General features: G+C 47.1%; 1 protein-coding gene across 2 annotated transcripts in view; it reads right to left on the reverse strand.

The window, feature by feature from the left end:
• The window catches only part of LOC139574756 (glutamate receptor 3-like), a 328769-nt gene that overhangs the window by 223682 nt on the left and 77108 nt on the right, over nt 1–27979 (reverse strand). For both annotated transcript variants that reach the window (XM_071399624.1, XM_071399622.1), the window contains exon 3: nt 9557–9796. In XM_071399624.1, the coding sequence (XP_071255725.1) occupies nt 9557–9796 (240 nt within the window). The remainder of the gene's footprint in view (nt 1–9556; nt 9797–27979) is intronic.

Below are 27979 nucleotides of genomic sequence, written 5' to 3' on the forward strand. Positions count from 1 at the left end.
TGCTACTGTCTATAGGAGGGAATACACATCATGCTACTGTCTATAGGGAATACACATCCTGCTACTGTCTATAGGAGGGAATACACATCCTGCTACTGTCTATAGGAGGGAATACACATCCTGCTACTGTCTATAGGAGGGAATACACATCCTGCTACTGTCTAGAGGAGGGAATACACATCCTGCTACTGTCTATAGGAGGGAATACACATCCTGCTACTGTCTAGAGGGAATACACATCCTGCTACTGTCTAGAGGAGGGAATACACATCCTGCTACTGTCTATAGGAGGGAATACACATCCTGCTACTGTCTAGAGGAGGGAATACACATCCTGCTACTGTCTATAGGAGGGAATACACATCCTGCTACTGTCTATAGGAGGGAATACACATCCTGCTACTGTCTATAGGAGGGAATACACATCCTGCTACTGTCTAGAGGAAGGAATACACATCCTGCTACTGTCTAGAGGAGGGAATACACATCCTGCTACTGTCTATAGGAGGGAATACACATCCTGCTACTGTCTAGAGGAGGGAATACACATCCTGCTACTGTCTATAGGAGGGAATACACATCCTGCTACTGTCTATAGGAGGGAATAAACATCCTGCTACTGTCTAGAGGAGGGAATACACATCCTGCTACTGTCTAGAGGAGGGAATACACATCCTGCTACTGTCTATAGGAGGGAATACACATCCTGCTACTGTCTAGAGGAGGGAATACACATCCTGCTACTGTCTAGAGGAGGGAATACACATCCTGCTACTGTCTATAGGAGGGAATACACATCCTGCTACTGTCTATAGGAGGGAATACACATCCTGCTACTGTCTATAGGAGGGAATACACATCCTGCTACTGTCTATAGGAGGGAATACACATCCTGCTACTGTCTATAGGAGGGAATACACATCCTGCTACTGTCTATAGGAGGGAATACACATCCTGCTACTGTCTATAGGAGGGAATACACATCCTGCTACTGTCTCGAGGGACTACACATCCTGCTACTGTCTCGAGGGACTACACATCCTGCTACTGTCTAAAGGGAATACACATCCTGCTTCTGTCTAGAGGAGGGAATACACATCCTGCTACTGTCTAGAGGAGGGAATACACATCCTGCTACTGTCTAGAGGAGGGAATACACATCCTGCTACTGTCTAGAGGAGGGAATAAACATCCTGCTACTGTCTATAGGAGGGAATACACATCATGCTACTGTCTATAGGAGGGAATACATATCCTACTACTGTCTATAGGAGGGAATACACATCCTGCTACTGTCTATAGGAGGGAATACACATCATGCTACTGTCTAGCGGGAAACACATCCTGCTACTGTCTAGAGGAGGGAATACACATCCTGCTACTGTCTAGAGGAGGGAATACACATCCTGCTACTGTCTATAGGAGGGAATATATATCCTGCTACTGTCTATAGGAGGGAATACACATCCTGCTACTGTCTATAGGAGGGAATACACATCCTGCTACTGTCTATAGGAGGGAATACACATCCTGCTACTGTCTATAGGAGGGAATACACATCCTGATACTGTCTATAGGAGGGAATACATATCCTACTACTGTCTATAGGAGGGAATACACATCCTGCTACTGTCTATAGGAGGGAATACACATCATGCTACTGTCTAGCGGGAAACACATCCTGCTACTGTCTAGAGGAGGGAATACACATCCTGCTACTGTCTAGAGGAGGGAATACACATCCTGCTACTGTCTATAGGAGGGAATATATATCCTGCTACTGTCTATAGGAGGGAATACACATCATGCTACTGTCTATAGGAGGGAATACACATCCTGCTACTGTCTATAGGAGGGAATACACATCCTGCTACTGTCTATAGGAGGGAATACACATCCTGCTACTGTCTATAGGAGGGAATACACATCCTGCTCCTGTCTATAGGAGGGAATACATATCCTGCTACTGTCTAGAGGAGGGAATAAACATCCTGCTACTGTCTATAGGAGGGAATACACATCATGCTACTGTCTATAGGAGGGAATACACATTCTGCTACTGTCTAGAGGAGGGAATACACATCCTGCTACTGTCTATAGGAGGGAATACACATCCTCCTACTGTCTATAGGAGGGAATACACATCCTGCTACTGTCTATAGGAGGGAATACACATCCTGCTACTGTCTATAGGAGGGAATACACATCCTGCTACTGTCTATAGGGAATACACATCCTGCTACTGTCTATAGGAGGGAATACACATCCTGCTACTGTCTATAGGAGGGAATACACATCATGCTACTGTCTATAGGGAATACACATCCTGCTACTGTCTATAGGAGGGAATACACATCCTGCTACTGTCTATAGGAGGGAATACACATCCTGCTACTGTCTATAGGAGGGAATACACATCATGCTACTGTCTATAGGGAATACACATCCTGCTACTGTCTAGAGGAGGGAATACACATCCTGCTACTGTCTAGAGGAGGGAATACACATCCTGCTACTGTCTATAGGAGGGAATACACATCCTGCTACTGTCTAGAGGAGGGAATACACATCCTGCTACTGTCTATAGGAGGGAATACACATCCTGCTACTGTCTAGAGGGAATACACATCCTGCTACTGTCTAGAGGAGGGAATACACATCCTGCTACTGTCTATAGGAGGGAATACACATCCTGCTACTGTCTATAGGAGGGAATACACATCCTGCTACTGTCTAGAGGAGGGAATACACATCCTGCTACTGTCTATAGGAGGGAATACACATCCTGCTACTGTCTATAGGAGGGAATAAACATCCTGCTACTGTCTAGAGGAGGGAATACACATCCTGCTACTGTCTATAGGAGGGAATACACATCCTGCTACTGTCTAGAGGAGGGAATACACATCCTGCTACTGTCTAGAGGAGGGAATACACATCCTGCTACTGTCTATAGGAGGGAATACACATCCTGCTACTGTCTATAGGAGGGAATACACATCCTGCTACTGTCTATAGGAGGGAATACACATCCTGCTACTGTCTATAGGAGGGAATACACATCCTGCTACTGTCTATAGGAGGGAATACACATCCTGCTACTGTCTATAGGAGGGAATACACATCCTGCTACTGTCTATAGGAGGGAATACACATCCTGCTACTGTCTCTAGGAGGGAATACACATCCTGCTACTGTCTATAGGAGGGAATACACATCCTGCTACTGTCTATGGGAGGGAATACACATCCTGCTACTGTCTATAGGAGGGAATACACATCCTGCTACTGTCTATGGGAGGGAATACACATCCTGCTACTGTCTATAGGAGGGAATACACATCCTGCTACTGTCTATGGGAGGGAATACACATCCTGCTACTGTCTATAGGAGGGAATACACATCCTGCTACTGTCTAGAGGAGGGAATACACATCCTGCTACTGTCTAGAGGGAATACACATCCTGCTACTGTCTAGAGGGACTACACATCCTGCTACTGTCTATAGGAGGGAATACACATCCTGCTACTGTCTAGAGGGACTACACATCCTGCTACTGTCTAGAGGGACTACACATCCTGCTACTGTCTATGGGAGGGAATACACATCCTGCTACTGTCTATAGGAGGGAATACACATCCTGCTACTGTCTATAGGAGGGAATACACATCCTGTGTAGTGTAAGAAGTGACTACTTCTTCACTTTAATGTTACAGAACAAGAATGACAAACTACACCCCACATCACTACACCAAACACTGGCTACATGTTGGTATATTGTCACCATAATCACAACACACACAGGCACACTCAAAGACAAGCACACACACACACAAACACACACACACACAAACACACACACACTCCTAACATCTAAAGAACTCTAATAACTCTTAATTAACACAAATAAATATATCCTAAAGGCATAGACTGTAATTTCCATGCTGAAATATATGCCGGGCTGCAGCTACAGCTGTAGCAGCACACCTAATTTAAAATGATAAACAAAAACCAACACTGTGATTAAACAGAGATTAACCAACATTTACATTTACATTTAAGTCATTTAGCAGACGCTCTTATCCAGAGCGACTTACAAATTGGTGCATTCACCTAATGACATCCAGTGGAACAGCCACTTTACAATAGTGCATCTAAATCTTTTAAGGGGGGGGGGGGGGGCAGAAGGATTGCTTTATCCTAGGTATTCCTTGAAGAGGTGGGGTTTCAGGTGTCTCCGGAAGGTGGTGATTGACTCCGCTGTCCTGGCGTCGTGAGGGAGTTTGTTCCACCATTGGGGTGCCAGAGCAGCGAACAGTTTTGACTGGGCTGAGCGGGAACTGTACTTCCTCAGTGGTAGGGAGGCGAGCAGGCCAGAGGTGGATGAACGCAGAGCCCTTGTTTGGGTGTAGGGCCTGATCAGAGCCTGAAGGTACTGAGGTGCCGTTCCCCTCACAGCTCCGTAGGCAAGCACCATGGTCTTGTAGCGGATGCGAGCTTCAACTGGAAGCCAGTGGAGAGAGCGGAGGAGCGGGGTGACGTGAGAGAACTTGGGAAGGTTGAACACCAGACGGGCTGCGGCGTTCTGGATGAGTTGTAGGGGTTTGATGGCACAGGCAGGGAGCCCAGCCAACAGCGAGTTGCAGTAATCCAGACGGGAGATGACAAGTGCCTGGATTAGGACCTGCGCCGCTTCCTGTGTGAGGCAGGGTCGTACTCTGCGGATGTTGTAGAGCATGAACCTACAGGAACGGGCCACCGCCTTGATGTTAGTTGAGAACGACAGGGTGTTGTCCAGGATCACGCCAAGGTTCTTAGCGCTCTGGGAGGAGGACACAATGGAGTTGTCAACCGTGATGGCGAGATCATGGAACGGGCAGTCCTTCCCCGGGAGGAAGAGCAGCTCCGTCTTGCCGAGGTTCAGCTTGAGGTGGTGATCCGTCATCCACACTGATATGTCTGCCAGACATGCAGAGATGCGATTCGCCACCTGGTCATCAGAAGGGGGAAAGGAGAAGATTAATTGTGTGTCGTCTGCATAGCAGTGATAGGAGAGACCATGTGAGGTTATGACAGAGCCAAGTGACTTGGTGTATAGCGAGAATAGGAGAGGGCCTAGAACAGAGCCCTGGGGGACACCAGTGGTGAGAGCGCGTGGTGAGGAGACAGATTCTCGCCACGCCACCTGGTAGGAGCGACCTGTCAGGTAGGACGCAATCCAAGCGTGGGCCGCGCCGGAGATGCCCAACTCGGAGAGGGTGGAGAGGAGGATCTGATGGTTCACAGTATCGAAGGCAGCCGATAGGTCTAGAAGGATGAGAGCAGAGGAGAGAGAGTTAGCTTTAGCAGTGCGGAGCGCCTCCGTGATACAGAGAAGAGCAGTCTCAGTTGAGTGACTAGTCTTGAAACCTGACTGATTTGGATCAAGAAGGTCATTCTGAGAGAGATAGCAGGAGAGCTGGCCAAGGACGGCACGTTCAAGAGTTTTGGAGAGAAAAGAAAGAAGGGATACTGGTCTGTAGTTGTTGACATCGGAGGGATCGAGTGTAGGTTTTTTCAGAAGGGGTGCAACTCTCGCTCTCTTGAAGACGGAAGGGACGTAGCCAGCGGTCAAGGATGAGTTGATGAGCGAGGTGAGGTAAGGGAGAAGGTCTCCGGAAATGGTCTGGAGAAGAGAGGAGGGGATAGGGTCAAGCGGGCAGGTTGTTGGGCGGCCGGCCGTCACAAGACGCGAGATTTCATCTGGAGAGAGAGGGGAGAAAGAGGTCAAAGCACAGGGTAGGGCAGTGTGAGCAGAACCAGCGGTGTCGTTTGACTTAGCAAACGAGGATCGGATGTCGTCGACCTTCTTTTCAAAATGGTTGACGAAGTCGTCTGCAGAGAGGGAGGAGGGGGGAGGGGGAGGAGGATTCAGGAGGGAGGAGAAGGTGGCAAAGAGCTTCCTAGGGTTAGAGGCAGATGCTTGGAATTTAGAGTGGTAGAAAGTGGCTTTAGCAGCAGAGACAGAAGAGGAAAATGTAGAGAGGAGGGAGTGAAAGGATGCCAGGTCCGCAGGGAGGCGAGTTTTCCTCCATTTCCGCTCGGCTGCCCGGAGCCCTGTTCTGTGAGCTCGCAATGAGTCGTCGAGCCACGGAGCGGGAGGGGAGGACCGAGCCGGCCTGGAGGATAGGGGACATAGAGAGTCAAAGGATGCAGAAAGGGAGGAGAGGAGGGTTGAGGAGGCAGAATCAGGAGATAGGTTGGAGAAGGTTTGGGCAGAGGGAAGAGATGATAGGATGGAAGAGGAGAGAGTAGCGGGGGAGAGAGAGCGAAGGTTGGGACGGCGCGATACCATCCGAGTAGGGGCAGTGTGGGAAGTGTTGGATGAGAGCGAGAGGGAAAAGGATACAAGGTAGTGGTCGGAGACTTGGAGGGGAGTTGCAATGAGGTTAGTGGAAGAACAGCATCTAGTAAAGATGAGGTCAAGCGTATTGCCTGCCTTGTGAGTAGGGGGGGAAGGTGAGAGGGTGAGGTCAAAAGAGGAGAGGAGTGGAAAGAAGGAGGCAGAGAGGAATGAGTCAAAGGTAGACATGGGGAGGTTAAAGTCACCCAGAACTGTGAGAGGTGAGCCGTCCTCAGGAAAGGAGCTTATCAAGGCATCAAGCTCATTGATGAACTCTCCAAGGGAACCTGGAGGGCGATAAATGATAAGGATGTTAAGCTTGAAAGGGCTGGTAACTGTGACAGCATGGAATTCAAAGGAGGCGATAGACAGATGGGTAAGGGGAGAAAGAGAGAATGACCACTTGGGAGAGATGAGGATCCCGGTGCCACCACCCCGCTGACCAGAAGCTCTCGGGGTGTGCGAGAACACGTGGGCAGACGAAGAGAGAGCAGTAGGAGTAGCAGTGTTATCTGTGGTGAGCCATGTTTCCGTCAGTGCCAAGAAGTCGAGGGACTGGAGGGACGCATAGGCTGAGATGAGCTCTGCCTTGTTGGCCGCGGATCGGCAGTTCCAGAGGCTACCGGAGACCTGGAACTCCACGTGGGTCGTGCGGGCTGGGACCACCAGGTTAGGGTGGGCGCGGCCACGCGGTGTGAAGCGTTTGTATGGTCTGTGCAGAGAGGAGAGAACAGGGATAGACAGACACATAGTTGACAGGCTACAGAAGAGGCTACGCTAAAGCAAAGGAGATTAGAATGACAAGTGGGCTACACGACTCGAATGTTCAGAAAGTTAAGCTTACGTTGCAAAAAAAAAAAAAAAAAATAAAAGATCTAATTGACTAAAATGATATAGTACTGCTGGCTGGTGAAGTAGCCTGGCTAGCAGTGGCTGCGTTGTTGAAAGTGAAGCTGGCTAGGTGACCTCGACAATTTCTCTAAATTTCTCTAAACTACACAATTATCATGGATACAAGGACAGCAAAGACAACTAGCTAACACTACGCTAATCAAGTCGTTCCGTTGTAATGTAAGTTTCTACAGTGCTGCTATTCGGTAGAAGTTGGCTAGCTAGCAGTGTTAGCTAGCAGTGTTGGCTAGGTAGGAGGACGGCAGCGCGGCAGGCGAAAATAGCTGGCTAGCTAACCGATAATTACTCAAAGCTACACAATTATCTTAGATACAAAGATAGCAAAGAAAACTATGTAGCTAGCTAACACTACACAAATCAAGTCGTTCCGTTGTAATGTAATCGTTTCTACAGTGCTGCTAATCGGTGGCTAGCTGGCTAGCTAGCAGGGTTGACTACTTTACGTTACGTTAGGACGAGAATACCTGGCTAGCGAACCTCAGCGAACCTCGATAACTACACAATACATTAAGGCTGTGAGATACTGCCTCCAAAGCATAGTTACAATGAAATACTGCACCCACAGCTTAGTTACAATGACATACTGCACCCACAGCTTAGTTACAATGACATACTGCACCCACAGCTAAGTTACAATGACATACTGCACCCAAAGCATAGTTACAATGACATACTGCACCCACAGCTTAGTTACAATAACATACTGCACCCACAGCTTAGTCACAATGACATACTGCACCCACAGCTAAGTTACAATGACATACTGCACCCACAGCTTAGTCACAATGACATACTGCACCCACAGCTAAGTTACAATGACATACTGCACCCACAGCTAAGTTACAATGACATACTGCACCCACAGCTTAGTTCCAATGACATACTGCACCCACAGCTAAGTTACAATGACATACTGCACCCACAGCTAAGTTACAATGACATACTGCACCCACAGCTTAGTCACAATGACATACTGCACCCACAGCTTAGTCACAATGACATACTGCACCCACAGCTTAGTCACAATGACATACTGCACCCACAGCTAAGTTACAATGACATACTGCACCCACAGCTAAGTTACAATGACATACTGCACCCACAGCTAAGTTACAATGACATACTGCACCCACAGCTAAGTTACAATGACATACTGCACCCACAGCTTAGTCAAAATGACATACTGCACCCACAGCTAAGTTACAATGACATACTGCACCCACAGCTAAGTTACAATGACATACTGCACCCACAGCTTAGTTACAATGACATACTGCACCCACAGCTTAGTCACAATGACATACTGCACCCAAAGCATAGTTACAATTAAATACTTCACCCACAGCTTAGTCACAATGACATACTGCACCCACAGCTTAGTTACAATGACATACTGCACCCACAGCTTAGTTACAATGACATACATTTCTCCCAGTTATAAAGTAGATGGAGGATGTGAATGGCCTGTAGATTACATTACACAGTGCTTATAGATTGTCGCCCACTTCCTTGTTTCAACTTGGGGGTAATGTTCCAGCACACTGCACCTGGGGTTTAGGTCATGCATAGTTTGTCATTTTGGCTATGGATATTATCAATGTTGATGCTATCAACTGTTTCAAGTGCACCCCTAAGAGTCAATACTTAAATCCTCAACTAAACCAAGTCAAGGTCTACGGTAGAACCAACCTGTTAAACCTTACCTTCCGCTGTCTGTGTTGCATGTTATATTACATAACAATATCTACTTTGTCATTTTGCCGTGAATACTATCAATGTTGATGAACTCGAAAAGTACTTCAAAAGCACCTAGCTCTGTCTGTGTGTTTACCTCACACCCTGAACTATATCACGGCCTGTATTGGCATGGCACCTAGCTCTGTCTGTGTGTTTACCTCACACCCTGAACTATATCACGGCCTGTGGTGGCATGGCACCTAGCTCTGTCTGTGTGTTTACCTCACACCCTGAACTATATCACGGCCTGTGGTGGCATGGCACCTAGCTCTGTCTGTGTGTTTACCTCACACCCTGAATTATATCACGGCCTGTGGTGGCATGGCACCTAGCTCTGTCTGTGTGTTTACCTCACACCCTGAACTATATCAAGGCCTGTGGTGGCATGGCACCTAGCTCTGTCTGTGTGTTTACCTCACACCCTGAACTATATCACGGCCTGTGGTGGCATGGCACCTAGCTCTGTCTGTGTGTTTACCTCACACCCTGAACTATATCACGGCCTGTAATGGCATGGCACCTACCTCTGTCAGTGTCGTAGAGGTAAACGAACTTCTGCCACTTGTAGTGTGACAGCAGGCTGAGGACGGCCCCACGCAGTGCAGGTCTCATCTGGATGACAAACTGCACTTCGTTGTCGGTGGGGTAACTGGGCGTGACGAAGGAGGTGTGCAGCGCACCACAGAATGACGTCAGGGTGTTCATGGACTTTTTATCGTAGAAGCCGAAGATGGCATAGACCCCTCGGGAGAACTGAGAGCAGACTGGAGAGAGAGGGAGAGAGGGAGGGAGAGAGGGAGGGAGGGAGGGAGAGAAGGAGGGAGAGAGGGAGGGAGAGAAGGAGGGAGAGAGGGAGGGAGGGAGGGAGAGAGGGAGGGAGGCGTTAGGATGCTTGAGAGAGAAAACAAGATCAGACACACACCCACACATATGTCAAGTGTTTGAAAATTCAAACTTTCTTGGGTAGCTACACTGCAGATCAAATCTATAACAGCCAATTTGTGGAATGAGATCTTGCAGTAATACCAGCATAACTCTTTATCAGGGGGCCTATTTGCATTGGATGACATTTATTCAGCTGGGGAAAACACTTGCATTTATTTGTAGATCTGTCATGTTCTCTGGTGAGACCTCAGAATCTGGCAGCAATAAAGACCCAGGCAATACTTTGACCAGGGCTCGTAGGGCTCATAGGACTCGTAGGGCTCATAGGGCTCGTAGGGCTCATAGGGCTCATAGGGCTCATAGGGCTCATAGGGCTCATAGAGCTCATAGGGCTCATAGAATAGGGTATCATAGGGCTCGTAGGGCTCGTAGGGCTCGTAGGGCTCGTAGGGCTCGTAGAGCTCATAGGGCGCATAGGGCTCGTAGGGCTCGTAGGGCTCGTAGGGCTCGTATGGCTCGTAGGGCTCGTAGGGCTCGTAGGGCTCATAGGGCTCGTAGGGCGCATAGGGCGCATAGGGCTCGTAGGGCTCGTAGGGCTCGTATGGCTCGTAGGGCTCGTAGGGCTCGTAGGGCTCATAGGGCTCATAGGGCTCATGGGGCTCTGGACAAAAGTAGTGCACTACAAAGGGAATAGGGTATCATTTGGGAAAAGGACCCATCCAGTTTAGTCAAGACCAGGGACTTGTGCTATTGACTATTCTATTGTTTCCACTGCATCAGGCAAACTCAATCAAACTCAGATCAAGTATTTGAAATCATTTCAAATAGTATTTGGTGAAGGTTTAGTGAAGAAACATGCAGCAGGCCGAGCTAACGTAGCAGGCATAGAAAGACACCTGAGCTGAGTCGTCACTTCCTCTTCAAATACTGTATCCCTGACAACCAGACACATCCCATTTCTTCCAATGCTGTTAAGGGTGTGTTGCGTCTGACATACACAACTCTACCATTGTTAATCACACTTGAAAGAGATTGTCTTTCCAAGTGTTCCGATTGACAAATCATACCTTCTGATTAGCTAATCAAGTGTTCTTAACGTTTCCAAGCCTCTGGAATGATACATCCAATCACGTCTGCTGTTTTAATGTCATGTTGACCATTGGGGGTATTAGAACACATCAGCTAGAATGTACAGTGCCTGACGTAACGTCTCACACGGGCGTCATACACCCCAAAAATCTGAAGGGGGGGCACAAAGTACGTGAGGATTGCTGGGGGATGGTCTTATGGGGGGCCCCCCGTTCAGATGTTGGAGAATTTTGCATTTTTCAAACAGCTTTTTCCTGCAAATCTAGAGCCAAAATCATTATGCATAATTCTATGTCAAAAATATGTTAATTACTCTGCTTATCTAAGCATGCACCAGAGGGTGGTGCCGTCAGCCCAACACATCACCTGGGGCACACTGCCTGCCCTACAGGACATCTACAGCAACTGGTGTCACAGGAAGGTCAAGAAGATCATCAAGGACTTCAGCCACCCGAGCCACGGCCTGTTCACCCTGCTACCATCTAGAAGGCGGAGACTCTACAGCTTGGACTGAGTGACTGAAAAACAGCTTGAATCTCCAGGCCATCAGGCTGTTAAATAGTCATCACTAGCTGGTCAGTACCCTGCCCTGAACTTAGTCACTGTTACTAGCAGGCTACCACCCGGTCCTCAACCCTGGAACAGAGCCCCCGATTTCAGATTTTTCAGTTCCTGACAGGAAGTTTGCTGCAAAATGAGTTCTGTTTTACTCACAGATATAATTCAAACGGTTTTAGAAACTAGAGAGTGTTTTCTATCCAATAGTACTAATAATATGCATATTGTACGAGCAAGAATTGAGTACGAGGCAGTTTAATTTGGGAACGAATTTTTACAAAGTGGAAATGGCGCCCCCCTATTGACAAAAGGTTAAAGACTGCTGCCCTATAGACATAGTCATTGAACACTGGTCACTTTAATAATGTTTACATACTGTTTACCCACTTCATATGTATATATGGTTGTTCTAGTCACGGCTCATCCTATACATTGCCTTGCAAAAGTATTCACCCCCTTGGAGTTTTTCCTATTTTGTTACAATACAACCTGTAATTTAAATACATTTTTATTTGGATGTCATGTAATGGACATACACAAAATAGTCCAAATTGGTGAAATTAAATTTTAAAAAATAACTTGTTTCAAAAAAAGAAGAAGTAAAAAACAGAAAAGTGTTGGTGCATATATATTCACCCCCGTTGCTATGAAGCCCCTAAATAAGATCTTGTGCAACCAATTACCTTCAGAAGTCACATAATTAGTTAAATAAAGTCCACCTGTGTGCAATCTAAGTGTCACATGATCTGTCACATGATCTCAGTATATATACACCTGTTCTGAAAGGCCCCAATGTCTGCAAAACCACTAAGCAAGGGGCACCACCGAGCAAGCAGCACCATGAAGACCAAGGAGCTCTCCAAACAGGCCAGGGACAAAGTTGTGGAGAAGTACAGATCAGGGTTGGTTTATAAAAAAACATCAGAAACTTTGAACATCTCACGGAGCACCATTAAATCATTATCATTTTTTTTTTAAGAATATGGCACCACAACAAACCTGCCAAGAGTGGGCCGCCCACCAAAACTCACGAACCAGGCAAGGAGGGCATTAATCAGAGGGGCAACAAAGAGACCAAAGATAACCCTGAAGGATCTGCAAAGCTCCACAGCGGAAATTGGAGTATCTGTCCATAGGACCGCTTTAAGCTGTACACTCCACAGAGCTGGGCTTTAAGGAAGAGTGGCCAGAAAAAAATAAGCAAACATGTTTGGTTTTCGCCAAAAGGCATGTGGGAGACTCCTCAAACATATGGAGGAAGGTACTCTGGTCAGATTAGACTAAAATTGAGCTTTTGCAATGTCTGGCGCAAACCCAACACCTCTCATCACCCCGAGAACACCATCACTACAGTGAAGCAGCATCATGCTGTGGGGATGTTTTTCATCGGCAGGGACTGGGAAACTGGTCAGAATTTAAGGTATAATGGATGGTGCTAAATACAGGGAAATTATTGATGGAAACCTGTTTCAGTCTTCCAGAGATTTGAGACTGGGACGGATGTTCACCTTCCAGCAGGAAAATAACCCTAAGCATACTGCTAAAGTAACACTCGAGTGGTTTAAGGGGAAACATTTAAATGTCTTGGAATGGCCTAGTCAAAGCCTCAATCCAATTGAGCATCTGTGGTATGACTTAAAGATTGCTGTACACCAGCGGAACCCATCCAACTTGAAACAGCTGGAGCAATTTTGCCCTGAAGAATGGGCAACAATCCCAGTGGCTAGATGTGCCAAGCTTATAGCGACATACCCCAAGAGACTTACAGCTGTAATTGCTGCAAAAGATGGCACTACAAAGTATTGACTTTGTGGTGGTGAATAGTTACTCATGCTCAAGTTTCCATTTTTTTGTCTTATTTCTTGCTTGTTTCCCAATAAAAACTATTTTGCATATTTAAAGTTGTACGCATGTTGTTGTAGGCATGTTGTGTAAATCAAATGACAAAAATCAATTTAAATTTCAGGTTGTAAGGCAACAAAATAGGAAATATGACTGTGAATACTTTTGCAAATCACTGTATAACTACTGCTGTGCACACCCTTTCCATTCATATACTGTCCATACTGTCTATACACACCATCCTATACATATATATTTATATTCCAGACTCTGACATTGCTCGTTCTAATACATATAAATTCCTATATTTTTATTTGGGGGATTTGCGTGTATTGGTTCGAATTTTTAGGTATTACTGCACTGCTGGAGCTAGGAACACTAGCATTTAGTTAGGTATTACTGCACTGTTGGAGCTAGGAACACAAGCATTTAGTTAGATATTACTGCACTGTTGGAGCTAGGAACACAAGCTTTTAGTTAGGTATTACTGCACTGTTGGAGCTAGGAACACAAGCTTTTAGTTAGGTATTACTGCACTGCTGGAGCTAGGAACACTAGCATTTAGTTAGGTATTACTGCACTGTTGGAGCTAGGAACACTAGCATTTAGTTAGGTATTACTGCACTGTTGGAGCTAGGAACACAAGCATTTAGTTAGGTATAACTGCACTGTTGGAGCTAGGAACACAAGCTTTTAGTTAGGTATTACTGCTCTGCTGGAGCTAGGAACACTAGCATTTAGTTAGGTATTACTGCACTGCTGGAGCTAGGAACACAAGCATTTAGATAGGTATTACTGCACTGCTGGAGCTAGGAACACAAGCATTTAGTTGGGTATTACTGCACTGTTGGAGCTAGGAACACAAGCATTTAGTTAGGTATTACTGCACTGTTGGAGCTAGGAACACAAGCATTTAGTTAGGTATTACTGCACTGCTGGAGCTAGGAACACAAGCATTTAGTTAGGTATTACTGCACTGCTGGAGCTAGTAACATAAGCATTTAGTTAGGTATTACTGCACTGCTGGAGCTAGGAACATAAGCATTTAGCTACACCCACGATAACATCTGCTAAATACAGTACCTGTCAAAAGTTTAGACACACCTACTCATTCAAGGGTTTTTCTTTGTAAGCTTCTTTAAGTGCAGTCGCAAAAACCATCAAGTGCTATGATGAAACTGGCTCTAATGAGGGCCATCATGGAAGTGGAATGGAATGGAAGACCCAGAGGAATGGAAGACCCAGAGTTACTTCTGCTGCAGAGGATAAGTTCATTAGAGTTACCAGCCTCAGAAATTGCAGCCCAAGTAAATGTTTCACAAAGTTCAAGTAACAGACACATCTCAACATCAACTGTTCAGAGGAGACTGCGTGAATCAAGCATTCATGGTCGAATTGCTGCAAAGAAACCACTACTAAAGCACACCAATAAGAAGAAGAGACTTGCTTGTGGCAAGAAACGTGAGCAATGGATATTAGACCGGTGGAAATCTGTCCTTTGGTCTGATGAGTCCAAATATTAGATTTTTGGTTCCAACCGCCGTGTCTTTGTGAGACGCGGACTAGGTGAACGGATGATCTCCGCGTGTGTGGTTCCCACCGTGAAGTGTGGAGGAGGAGGTGTGATGTGTGGAGGTGCTTTGCTGGTGACACTGCTTAATTTATTTAGATTTCAAGTCACACTTAACCAGCATGGCTACCACAGAATTCTGATGGTTTGGGATAAGTTGGACCGCAGAGTCAAGGTAAAGCAGCCAACAAGTGCTCAGCATATGTGTGAACTCCTTCAAGACTGTTGGAAAAACATTCCAGGTGAAGCTGGTTGAGAGAAAGCCAAGACTGTGCAAAGCTGTCATCAAGGTAAAGGGTGGCTATACATTCTGATTTGTTTAACCTTTATTCAACCAGGCAAGTCAGTTAAGAACAAATTCTCATTTACAATGACGGCCTACCCCGGCCAAACCCGGACGACGCTGGGCCATTTGTGCGTTGCCCTATGGGACTCCCAATCACAGCCGGATGTGATGCAACCTGGATTCAAACCAGGTGCTACAGTGATGGCTCTTGCACTGAGATGCAGTGTCTTAGACTACTGCGCTACTCAGGAGCCGCAGAAACAATAACCCACATCTCCCCATGGACATGTATCTCTAGTCACAATGAGAGAGAGAGAGAGAGAGAGAGAGAGAGAGAGAGAGAGAGAGAGAGAGAGAGAGAGAGAGAGAGAGAAAGAGAGAGAGAGAGAGAGAGAGAGAGAGAGAGAGAGAGAGAGACAGAGAGAGAGAGACAGAGAGAGAGAGACAGAGAGAGAGAGAGACAGAGACAGAGAGAGAGAGAGAGAGAGAGAGAGAGAGAGAGAGAGAGAGAGAGAGAGAGAGAGAGAGAGAGAGAGAGAGAGAGAGAGAGAGAGAGAGACGACTCCCAACCAAATCATGAGAAAACAAAAAGATCATTACTCGACACATTGGAAAGAATCAACAACAAACAAACCTAAACAGAGACACACAGTGGCAGCAGAACACCTGACCATTGTGACTGACACAAACTTAAGGAAAGCTTTGACTATGTACAGACTCAGTGAGCATAGCCTTGCTATTGAGAAAGGCTGCCAAAGGCAGGCCTGGCTCTCAAGAGAAGACAGACTATGTGCACACTGCCCACAAAATGAGCTGCACTTCCTAAATTACTGCCAAATGTATGCCCATTTTAGAGGCACATATTTCCCTCAGATTACACAGATCCACAAAGAATTTGAAAAATAAACCCAATTTTGATCAACTCCCATATCTACTGGGTGAAATACCACAGTGTGCCATCACAGCAGCAAGATGTGTGACCTGTTGCCACAAGTAAACGGCAAGCAGTGAAGAACAAACACCATTGTAAATACAAACCATTTTTATGTTTATTTATTTTCCCTTTTGTACTTGAACTCTTTGCACATAATATGACATTTGAAATGTCTTTATTATTTTGGAACTTTTGTGAGTGTAATGTTTACTGTTAATTATTGTATTGTTTATTTCACTTTTGTTTATTATTTATTTCACTTGCTTTAGCAATGTAAACATATGTTTCCCATGCCAATAAAACCCCTTAAATTGAATTGAGACAGAGAGAGACCTGTCTCTTTCTCCCTCTCTCTTTCACTAGCTATCTCTTTCTCCCTCTCTCTTTCACTAGCTATCTCTTTCTCCCTCTCTCTTTCACTAGCTATCTCTTTCTCCCTCTCTTTTTAACTAGCCATATTAATATCCCTGTTATCTCTCTAGAGCTTTATGGAGCACAGATTGGACCAGAGACGACTTCATCATTCATCCAGGAGAGAGAGAGGCCTGGCCGGCTTGTCAGGGATAAATGCTTATTAACAGAGTAACGCTGTGCTCCATGCTTTGTGTCTCATTCCTCTCGTAATTAGGTGAACTTGAAATAAATGTGGTAGGTGGAAACAAACCAGGTGTGTGTTTGTGTGTGTGTCCGGAGGCATGCGTTATCAGTTTGAATAATTCAGAGATTCCTTGTGTGTCACAATGAATTTCAATATTGCATATTTACTTCACAAGCAACACATACAATTAGAGAACACTGGCACACACAAAAACTCTTGCCCAATTTGCCCTCGCTTCCTCCTTTGCTTGTCCCACACACGCAACCTCCCCTACACACACACACACAACAACAACTGCTCCCCGGGCGCCGATGACGTTGATGTCGATTAAGGCAGTCTCCGCACCTCTATGATTCAGAGGGGTTTTGTTAAATGTGGAAGACACATCTCGGTTGAATGCATTCAGTTGTACAGCTGACTAGGTATCCCAGCCCGCCAGCATGTGTTGCCCTCATTTCCTTTAATCAGGCCACTCAACAGGGCTACAAGGATATGTGTGTGTGTGTTTCAGATACATCACCAGAGAAGGCTGGCCTGAAACCCTAGTTAACAGGCTGTCCTGTAAGCTGGCCTGTAACCCTCGTTAACAGACTGTCCTGTAAACTGGCCTGAAACCCTCGTTAACAGGCTGTCCTGTAAGCTGGCCTGTAACCCTCGTTAACAGACTGTCCTGTAAGCTGGCCTGAAACCCCCAGTTAACAGACTGTCCTGTAAGCTGGCCTGTAACCCTAGTTAACAGGCTGTCCTGTAAGCTGGCCTGTAACCCTAGTTAACAGGCTGTCCTGTAAGCTGGCCTGTAACCCTCGTTAACAGACTGTCCTGTAAACTGGCCTGAAACCCCCAGTTAACAGACTGTCCTGTAAGCTGGCCTGTAACCCTAGTTAACAGGCTGTCCTGTAAGCTGGCCTGTAACCCTAGTTAACAGGCTGTCCTGTAAGCTGGCCTGAAACCCTAGTTAACAGGCTGTCCTGTAAGCTGGCCTGAAACCCTAGTTAACAGGCTGTCCTGTAAGCTGGCCTGTAACCCTAGTTAACAGGCTGTCCTGTAAGCTGGCCTGTAACCCTAGTTAACAGGCTGTCCTGTAAACTGGCCTGTAACCCTCGTTAACAGACTGTCCTGTAAACTGGCCTGAAACCCTCGTTAACAGGCTGTCCTGTAAGCTGGCCTGTAACCCTAGTTAACAGACTGTCCTGTAAACTGGCCTGAAACCCTCGTTAACAGGCTGTCCTGTAAGCTGGCCTGAAACCCTCGTTAACAGGCTGTCCTGTAAGCTGGCCTGTAACCCTAGTTAACAGGCTGCCCTGTAAGCTGGCCTGAAATCCTAATTAAAAGGCTGTCCTGTAAGCTGGCCTGTAACCCTAGTTAACATGTTGTCCTGTAAACTGGCCTGAAACCCTAGTTAACATGTTGTCCTGTAAGCTGGCCTGTAACCCTAGTTAACATGTTGTCCTGTAAGCTGGCCTGAAACCCTAGTTAACATGTTGTCCTGTAAGCTGGCCTGTAACCCTAGTTAACAGGCTGTCCTGTAAGCTGGCCTGTAACCCTAGTTAACAGGCTGTCCTGTAAACTGGCCTGAAACCCTAGTTAACAGGCTGTCCTGTAAACTGGCCTGAAACCCTCGTTAACAGGCTGTCCTGTAAACTGGCCTGAAACCCTCGTTAACAGGCTGTGCTGTAAGGTTACTCACTAGCCAGGCTGATGTTTCCTAAAAAACCCTCTCCATGCTCTCCAAGTATCTGGGTTTCCATGTTCTCTCATGGTCTGTCAACCAGATTCTTCATCCCAAATGGCACCCTATTCCATATATAGTGCACTTTTTTTGACCAGCGTCTTATGGACATTGGTCAAAAGTAGTGCAGTATACAGTATATGGGATAGGGCTCCATTTGGGATGTACTTAGAGTCTTCTGTTGCCGTGGGAAAAGGGAGGAGGCTTCTGTGTGCTGATGTAAATGTCACTGGTGATTATATCTCTTTACGGGTTCTCTTCTCGTTCTCCTCTCGCTCTCGGTTTGCCCCCATCTCCTTCTCTTTCTATCCCTCTTGTCCTGACTGTATTCCCTGACGTCTCTTTCCTTCTCCACAGTCCTTCCGCTCCCCCTTTTCTCCCCCTCCCTTCTCCCTATCTCTCTTCCTTCCCGTCTCTTTCTCTCCCTCTCCATCCCTCCATCTCTCTGTTCTCCCAGGCCTACATCAGACATGTCCTCTTTAGAGCCAGCAAAATGTCACACACACACGCACGCACGCACGCACACACACGCACACGCACACGCACACACACACACACACACACACACACACACACACACACACACACACACACACACACACACACACACACACACACACACACACACACACACACACACACACACACACACACACACACACACACACACACACACACACACACACACACACACACACAGGAAGATAGCTCATAAGTGCTTGGGGGGATTGAATCGGCTCATGCCATTTAGAGCTGTGAAGTGCTTCAAACCATTTACTCAAATGCCAGCCCCTCAAATTCACCGACGCCTCACCTCCCATTGCCCAAGATGATGGCCATGACACTTTAAAGAGATGAGATGACTTCATGCTGCCAGTCTGGATGAATTAAGATCATCATAACTTGTTGAGGCCTTCATGCCACGTTATTTACAATGATAAAAGGAATCCAGATACTATTGATAAATAAAATATTACTATTGATAGAAGGAGGGCGGCCCCATCTAATCATCTCGTCTACAGTAAAAGAGATCAACATATCATACGTTTACAAAAGTCATTTTATAAAGGATCGTTGCCTGAGGAAGTTTTCCACTGAATAAATCCTCACCAGACATAGTAGAACTAAAAGGTACTACCAGTCTGTCTGTGTGTGTGTGTGTGTGTGTGTGTGCGAATGCGTGCATGTTTGTGTCTGTGGTAGTGTGTGTGTGTGTGTGTGTGTGCATGCGTGCGTGCGTGTGCACATGTGTGTGTGTGTGTGTGTGTGTGTGTGTGTGTGTGTGTGTGTGTGTGTGTGTGTGTGTGTGTGTGTGTGTGTGTGTGTGTGTGTGTGTGTGTGTGTGTGTGTGTGTGTGTGTGTGTGTATAGGCTGTGGTGCGCTGCACTAAAATCCCAGCATGTGTGTGACTGGAGTGTGTGTTTGACTGGAGTGTGTGTGATGTGATGGATGAGTGGTGGGTAGGGGGTCTGGCCTGAAAACCCTCCCCCACATAGTCAAGTTAATCTGGATCTCGCCCAGTCAGAGCAGAGGCTACGGCCCCCTATACCCCCTCTGTAGCTGAGGACAACCCTCTACTGCCCCTATACCTCCTCTGTACCTGAGAACAACCCTCTACTGCCCCTATACCTCCTCTGTTCCTGAGGACAACCCTCTACTGCCCCTATACCTCCTCTGTTCCTGAGGACAACCCTCTACTGCCCCTATACCTCCTCTGTACCTGAGGACAACCCTCTACTGCCCATATACCTCCTCTGTACCTGAGGACAACCCTCTACTGCCCCTATACCTCCTCTGTACCTGAGGACAACCCTCTACTGCCCCTATACCTCCTCTGTACCTGAGGACAACCCTCTACTGCCCCTATACCTCCTCTGTACCTGAGGACAACCCTCTACTGCCCCTATACCTCCTCTGTACCTGAGGACAACCCTCTACTGCCCCTATACCCCCTCTGTAGCTGGTGACAACACTCTACTGCCCCTATACCCCCTCTGTAGCTGGTGACAACACTCTACTGCCCCTATACCTCATCTGTACCTGAGAACAACCCTCTACTGCCCCTATACCTCCTCTGTACCTGAGGACAACCCTCTACTGCCCTATACCTCCTCTGTAGCTGAGGACAACCCTCTACTGCCCTATACCTCCTCTGTACCTGAGAACAACCCTCTACTGCCCTATACCTCCTCTGTACCTGAGGACAACCCTCTACTGCCCCTATACCTCCTCTGTAGCTGAGGACAACCCTCTACTGCCCTATACCTCCTCTGTACCTGAGGACAACCCTCTACTGCCCCTATACCTCCTCTGTACCTGAGGACAACACTCTACTGCCCCTATACCTCCTCTGTACCTGAGGACAACACTCTACTGCCCTTATACCCCCTCTGTAGCTGGTGATAACACTCTACTGCCCCTATACCTCCTCTGTACCTGAGGACAACACTCTACTGCCCCTATACCCCCTCTGTAGCTGGTGACAACACACTACTGCCCCTATACCTCATCTGTACCTGAGGACAACCCTCTACTGCCCCTATACCTCCTCTGTAGCTGTTGACAACCCTCTACTGCCCCTATACCTCCTCTGTACCTGAGGACAACCCTCTTCTGCCCTTATACCTCCTCTGTACCTGAGGACAACCCTCTTCTGCCCCTATACCTCCTCTGTACCTGAGGACAACCCTCTTCTGCCCTTGGCCTCATGTTATCATTTCTCCTTTTCTCTCTGTTCTCTTCTCATTTTCTTTCCTTGTCCTTGTCTCTTACATCCATCCTCTCTCCTTCCTGCATCCTCCTCTTCTTCCCTTCTTTTTCCTTCCTCTCGTTACCTCACATCCCACTAGCACGGGGCCTGGCTAAACTATCTCTGTATGCCTCTCCCCCTACCTTCTTCCGTACCTCTGCTTCTTCCCTCCGCTCTCTCTCCCCATCTCCCTCCAACTTCCCCTACCTTCTTCCCTACTCCTGCCTCCTCCCTCATTCTCTCACTCTTTTTGGCTCTGCAGGACATGCCACCATGATGGACATCGTCACTTAATCCAGAGAGTGGCCAATGAACTGTATATGTGTGATATGCATGCATGTGTGTGGCCAATCGACTGTAGGGACTCAATAGCCCTCCATTCAATATTTTCATCCCTGGCTGCTTCCCTCCCTGACAGATATCTTACCTGCCTGTCAAAGCAAATGTGCTCTAGACTGTATCTGGGCTATAAGACTGTTTAAACGAGGCCTAGTATGGCTCTAGACTGTATCTGGGCTATAAGACTGTTTAAACAAGGCCTAGTATGGCTCTAGACTGTATCTGGGCTATAAGACTGTTTAAACGAGGCCTAGTATGGCTCTAGACTGTATCTGGGCTATAAGACTGTTTAAACGAGGCCTAGTATGGCTCTAGTGCAAGGCTAAAGTGGGCTGTAAGGCTAGAATCAGATAAAAATGTAATACTGGTGAATATGATCATAAGACCAGACTAGACAACAGTCCTTATATTACTAGAGCTCACGTCTGACACCTGTCAAAAGAAGAGTAAACAAGAGGGATGAAAAATCAGTTTTCCCCAAAATAAAGGTCTGGCTATGTGATGGTTTTCCCCAAAATAACAGTCTGGCTATGTGATGGTTTTCCCCCAAATAAAGGTCTGGCTATGTGATGGTTTTCCCCCAAAATAACAGTCTGGCTATGTGATGGTTTTCCCCCAAATTAAAGGTCTGGCTATGTGATGGTTTTCCCCCAAAATAACAGTCTGGCTATGTGATGGTTTTCTCCCAAATAAAGGTCTGGCTATGTGATGGTTTTACCCCAAAATATCAGTCTGGCTATGTGATGGTTTTCCCCAAAAATAACAGTCTGGCTATGTGATGGTTTTCCCCCAAATAAAGTTCTGGCTATGTGATGGTTTTCCCCCAAATAACGGTCTGGCTATGTAATGGTTTCCCCCAATATAAAGGTCTGGCTATGTGATGGTTTTACCCCAAATAACGGTCTGGCTATGTGATGGTTTTCCCCCAAATAAAGGTCTGGCTATGTGATGGTTTCCCCAAAAAATAAAGGTCTGGCTATGTGATGGTTTTTCCCAACATAAAAGTCTGTCTATGTGATGGTTGCCATGATCAGCTAAACAACGACCTCTGTCACACCCGCAGAATGAATCAGAGATCTGATTCTCTAAAGAGAGGAGAACAAGAGAGGAGGAATGTTTGAAGAGGGACACCGGTGATAAACTAAACGGCTCCATTGGGAAATAACTGATAGTGGCTCTGCTTGTTGATGGTAGACATGCTTCATAATAATTCTGGAGAAAATAAATACATTTATCTGGCCATAATTGACACGAGGTATTGAACACACACACATCGCGTGCATGACTGCCTCTGCTGTGTGGCGTTTCCCCACAGTGAAACAAAATTGGCAAGCAATTAACCGCTATCTGCACCCAGTTAGAAGATAACAGACATACACACACACAAACACACAAACAGACACAGAAACACAGATACACACACAGACACACACACACACACACACACACGCACACACACAGTTACAGTACTCTTACAGTACTGTTGCAGGAAGAAAACTAATGCTAAAGTTACAGTACTGTTGCAGGGGGAAAGCTAATGCTAACGTTACAGTACTGTTGCAGGGGGAAAGCTAATGCTAACGTTACAGTACTGTTGCAGGGGGAAAGCTAATGCTAACGTTACAGTACTGTTGCAGGGGGAAAGCTATGCTAACGTTACAGTACTGTTGCAGGGGGAAAGCTAATGCTAAATGTACAGTAGTGTTTCAGGGGAAAAGCTAATGCTAACGTTACAGTACTGTTGCAGGGGGAAAGCTAATGCTAACGTTACAGTACTGTTACAGGGGGAAAGCTAATGCTAAATGTACAGTAGTGTTGCAGGGGAAAAGCTAATGCTAACGTTACAGTACTGTTGCCGGGGGAAAGCTTTTCCTTTGTGTGTGTATACTTCCTGAGGTTTAGAAAGGTACTGTATTAAACGTGTATTATTCATGAGGTTTAGAAAGGGTAGTATGAAACATGTATTATTCATGAGGTTAATAAAGGGTAGTATGAAACACGTATTATTCAATAGATTTAGAAAGGGTAGTATGAAACATGTATTATTCATGAGGTTAATAAAGGGTAGTATGAAACATGTATTATTCATGAGGTTAATAAAGGGTTGTATGAAACATGTATTATTCATGAGGTTAATAAAGGGTAGTATGAAACATGTATTATTCATGAGGTTAATAAAGGGTAGTATGAAACATGTATTATTCATGAGGTTAATCAAGGGTAGTATGAAACGTGGTGCTTCTGCTATTCTGTAATTGGATTTCCTGAAAGCTGTTGACAAAGTCCCTCATTGGCTATTAATCCCCCAATCAGAGTCACAGGGCCGGAGCATTCTCTCTCTCTCTCTCTCTCTCTCTCTCTCTCTCTCTCTCTCTCTCTCTCTCTCTCTCTCTCTCTCTCTCTCTCTCTCTCTCTCTCTCTCTCTCTCTCTCTCTCACTCTCACTCTCACTCTCTCTCTCACTCTCTCTCTCTGCAGATGGATAGGAGGAAAGGATGGAGGGAAAGAGGAAGTGTGTGTATTGGTGGGGTGGAGATTGAGAGGAGTGCGTATTGTGCTACTACGGTACTACATTAGTCGGGACAGCGGTTTGAACAATCTCAGGTTATAAAATGGGCTAATCACCATCCACAGACTTCAGTTGAGAGAGGAGGACGGAGGAAGAGAGAAAGAAAGAGAGAGAGAGAAGAAGGGAAGAGGTATAGAGCAGAGAGAGGTAAAGTCAGTGTCTGTTTTGTCATGTCAGACAACAACAGAAGCAACATACAGACTATTGCTATTCACAGTTAGAGCTCTGCTAGATATAGAAAAGGCTGCCAACAGCTAGCTTTGCTATACAGCCAGTCACTGGAGGCTGCTGAGGGGAGGAATGTTCATAATAATGACCGGAACGGAGCGAACGGTATGGCATCAAACACATGGAAACCAACAGCGCATAAGAAGGTATTCCCCTAGACCACGTCCACCTTAGGGGAAAACAATCCCCATTGACCCCGATTGAAAATGTCAGGTCTACTCAGGTCTACTCCTCCCCTCCGGCATTCGACGTTGCCGGAATACTAACCACCGGTCCTGGGATTCATCATTACGCACACCTGTAGATCATTAGGATACTCACCTGGACTCTATTACCTCCATGATTATCTTCACTTTATCTGTCACTCCCTAGGGTTCCTTCCTCAGTCGGTTTTGTTCCTGTGTTCATGCGTAATCGCCACTGTTATGCTGTCTCATTTCATGTTCGTTGTTTTATTAAACGTTTCGCCTGCACCACCGTCATTCTTACAGAATACCAACTCAAACTATGGAAGCAGCTTGAAAATTGAATATCTCTCAGATGGTCAATGAATGTGGTAATCTTCTACGTCAACACCATGACCGGCGGGCACAACTGGGATTGGCTGTGGTGGAGGTTCTTCGCAGTGTGCAACGTCTCAAACACAGCTGAGAGGTGTTGCCTTGATCCAGCGTAGGATACTCTACAACCAGTTGAGTCAGCACATCAGCCCATCCAACAACCAGCTCAGGTCAGCGATGCCCGTTTATCCCTCCCGGATAAATATGACGGTAGACCATCCAAATGCCGTTACTTCCTACTTCAGTGCTCACATCAGATGAGATCTCCCAACATCGAGAGGTCCAAGGTTGCCAAGGCGATTTCTCTAGTGACTGGGCGATTGGGCTACAGCCGTCTGGGAGGGAAGAGAGGAGGACCTTGATTCTTATGAGGGGTTCACGGCTCTGTTTAAATGTATTTTTGATCCTCCCCCGGAGGTGAGCGGCTACTGCAACTACGGGAACAAGACGTCTGCTGAGTTTCACGCTCACCTTTCGGCCAGTAGCAGCATCCAGTGAGTCGGCGCTTCGTACACTATTTAGAAGAGGTTTGTGTGAAGAGGTCCAGACGGAACTGGCCTGTCGAGACGACAACTTCAGCTTGAATGCACTCATTGCGATGGCCATCAGTCTGGATAACCTAATTCGGGAGCGCCAGGTACTCTCATCGGTTCTCTCCCTCCCTCAGTGAACACTCAGGATCAGAGCATGAACCCACGGAGGTAGGGGTCACTCGTCTCCCCGTGGCAGAGCGCCGCAGGCGGATACAGCTGGGGCTGTGTCTGTACTGTGGACAAGGAGGGTACATGCTCCAGAGGGGTCCAGTATGTCCGAATCCGGGATCCACAGGAGCAGAGGGACGGGCACGTGATCTTCCACCTCCTGGGGTAGGAGTGAGTATTCCATCTTCATCACTGTCACTGTCTACTTTTGCTCTTTTTTTTGATGTCCATTATATTATCTGACTCTCCCTCATATACTGTGTCTACAGCGTTAGTTGATTCCGGTGCCGCAGGGATATTTATTGACCAGACCCTTGCCTCCTCTCTTAACATCAACTCATACCCGCTCTCCTCTCCTTTTCTGGTTCAAGCCATGGATAGTAGGCCTTTAGAATCCGGAACCATCACCCACATCACTCATCAGGAGAACATTCCCCTCTTCATTACCAGTCCACAAGATCATCCTCCACATCCCTTAGCTTCAATGCCACAACCATATCATCTCATGGTCAAGAATGAGAATTACGGGCCTCCCGGGTGGCGCAGTGGTCTAGGGCACTGCATCGCAGTGCTAGCTGCGCCACCAGAGTCTCTGGGTTCGCGCCCGGGCTCTGTCGCAGCCGGCCGCGACCGGGACGTCCGTGGGGCGACGCACAATTGGCATAGCGTCGTCCGGGTTAGGGAGGGTTTGGCCGGTAGGGATATCCTTGTCTCATCGCGCTCCAGCGACTCCAGTGTCGGGCCGGGCGCAGTGCGCGCAAACCAAGGGGGCCAGGTACACAGTGTTTCCTCCGACACATTGGTACGGCTGGCTTCCGGGTTGGAGGCGCGCTGTGTTAAAGAAGCAGTGCGGCTTGGTTGGGTTGTGCTTCGGAGGACGCATGGCTTTCGACCTTCGTCTCTCCCGAGCCCGTACGGGAGTTGTAGCGATGAGACAAGATAGTAATCACTAGCGATTGGATTTAAATTTAAAATTTAAAAAGAATGAGAATTACAGATTGGTCACCCGAATGTCAGAGGACATGCTTCCCTGTACCCTGTGGATCCACATCGGTTGAGAGTCCTTTGGTTGCCCTTCAGCCCAACATCCCGGAGGACCTGCGGGAGGTATTCTCCAAGACCCACGCCGCCTGTCTTCCTCCTCGTCACCACTGGGACTGTGCCATCGACCTGCTGGCAGGGTCTGCACCTCCACGTAGACACATCTACCCTCTGTCGGTGGCTGAGACCCAGGCCATAGAGGAGTACATCCATGATGCGCTCCAACAAGGTTTCAGCCGCACGTCCACCTGCATTGGCTGTTTTTCTTTCTTCATGGCCAAGAAGGATGGAGGGTTACATCCCTGCATTGACTACAGAGGACTCAATGAAATCACTACAAAGTATCGGTACCCTCCCCCATTGATGCCATCGAGCAGCTCCGCGGGAACCAGCTCTTTACCAAACTGGACCTGGGGAGTGCATACAATCTCATCCGCATCCGGGAGGGGGATGAGTGGAAGACAGCATTTAGCACAATGTCTGGTCACTATGAGTACTTGGTGACGCCATATGGCTTAGCCAATGCTGTCAGTGATCCAGGCATTCGTTAATGTGGTGTTCAGGGACATGCTCGGCCACCAGGTGGTCTGGTATATTGACGACATCCTGATCTACTCAGCTACCCTGGAGGATCACATCATTCATGTTCGATCAGTCCTGGAATGCCTCCTCGCCAACCACCTGTTCGTCAAGGCTGAGAAGTGCCAATTTCACCAGAGGACGGTCTCCTTCTTAAGAGGAGAGGTGTGGAGACACTGGCTGGAGGGCACCAAGGAACCATTCGTCATTCTCACCGATCATCGGAAACCTGGAGTACATACAGACAGCGAGGAGGCTGAATCCGCACCTGGCAAGGTGGGCCCTTTTTCTTTACAAGGTTTGACTTCACGCTGACCTATCACCCATTCTGGTCCTGTCCAGAATGCGCCCATAATTACATCCTCCCGAGTCGTAACTCTTGTGGTCTGGGACGTAGATGCGGACATCCGCCAGAGGGAGTCCACACCCATTCATTGTCCTCCCAAGCGCATTTATGTTCCCACAGGGATAAGGGACCAGCTACTGACCTGGGCGCATACAGCTCGGGAGATCCCGATATTTCTCGCACTACCCAATCCATCTCTGGAAAATACTGTTGGCCCACCTTAGCGCAGGACGTCACTCGCTATGTCAACTCCTGTTCCGTATGTGCCCAAACCAAGTCCCCCCAGAATGCTCCAGCAGGGAAGCTCCTGCCACTTCCCATGCCTCAGTGACGCTGGTCACATCT

The sequence above is a fragment of the Salvelinus alpinus genome, chromosome 4 (assembly GCF_045679555.1).
Source record: "Salvelinus alpinus chromosome 4, SLU_Salpinus.1, whole genome shotgun sequence".
Classification (NCBI taxonomy): domain Eukaryota; kingdom Metazoa; phylum Chordata; class Actinopteri; order Salmoniformes; family Salmonidae; genus Salvelinus; species Salvelinus alpinus.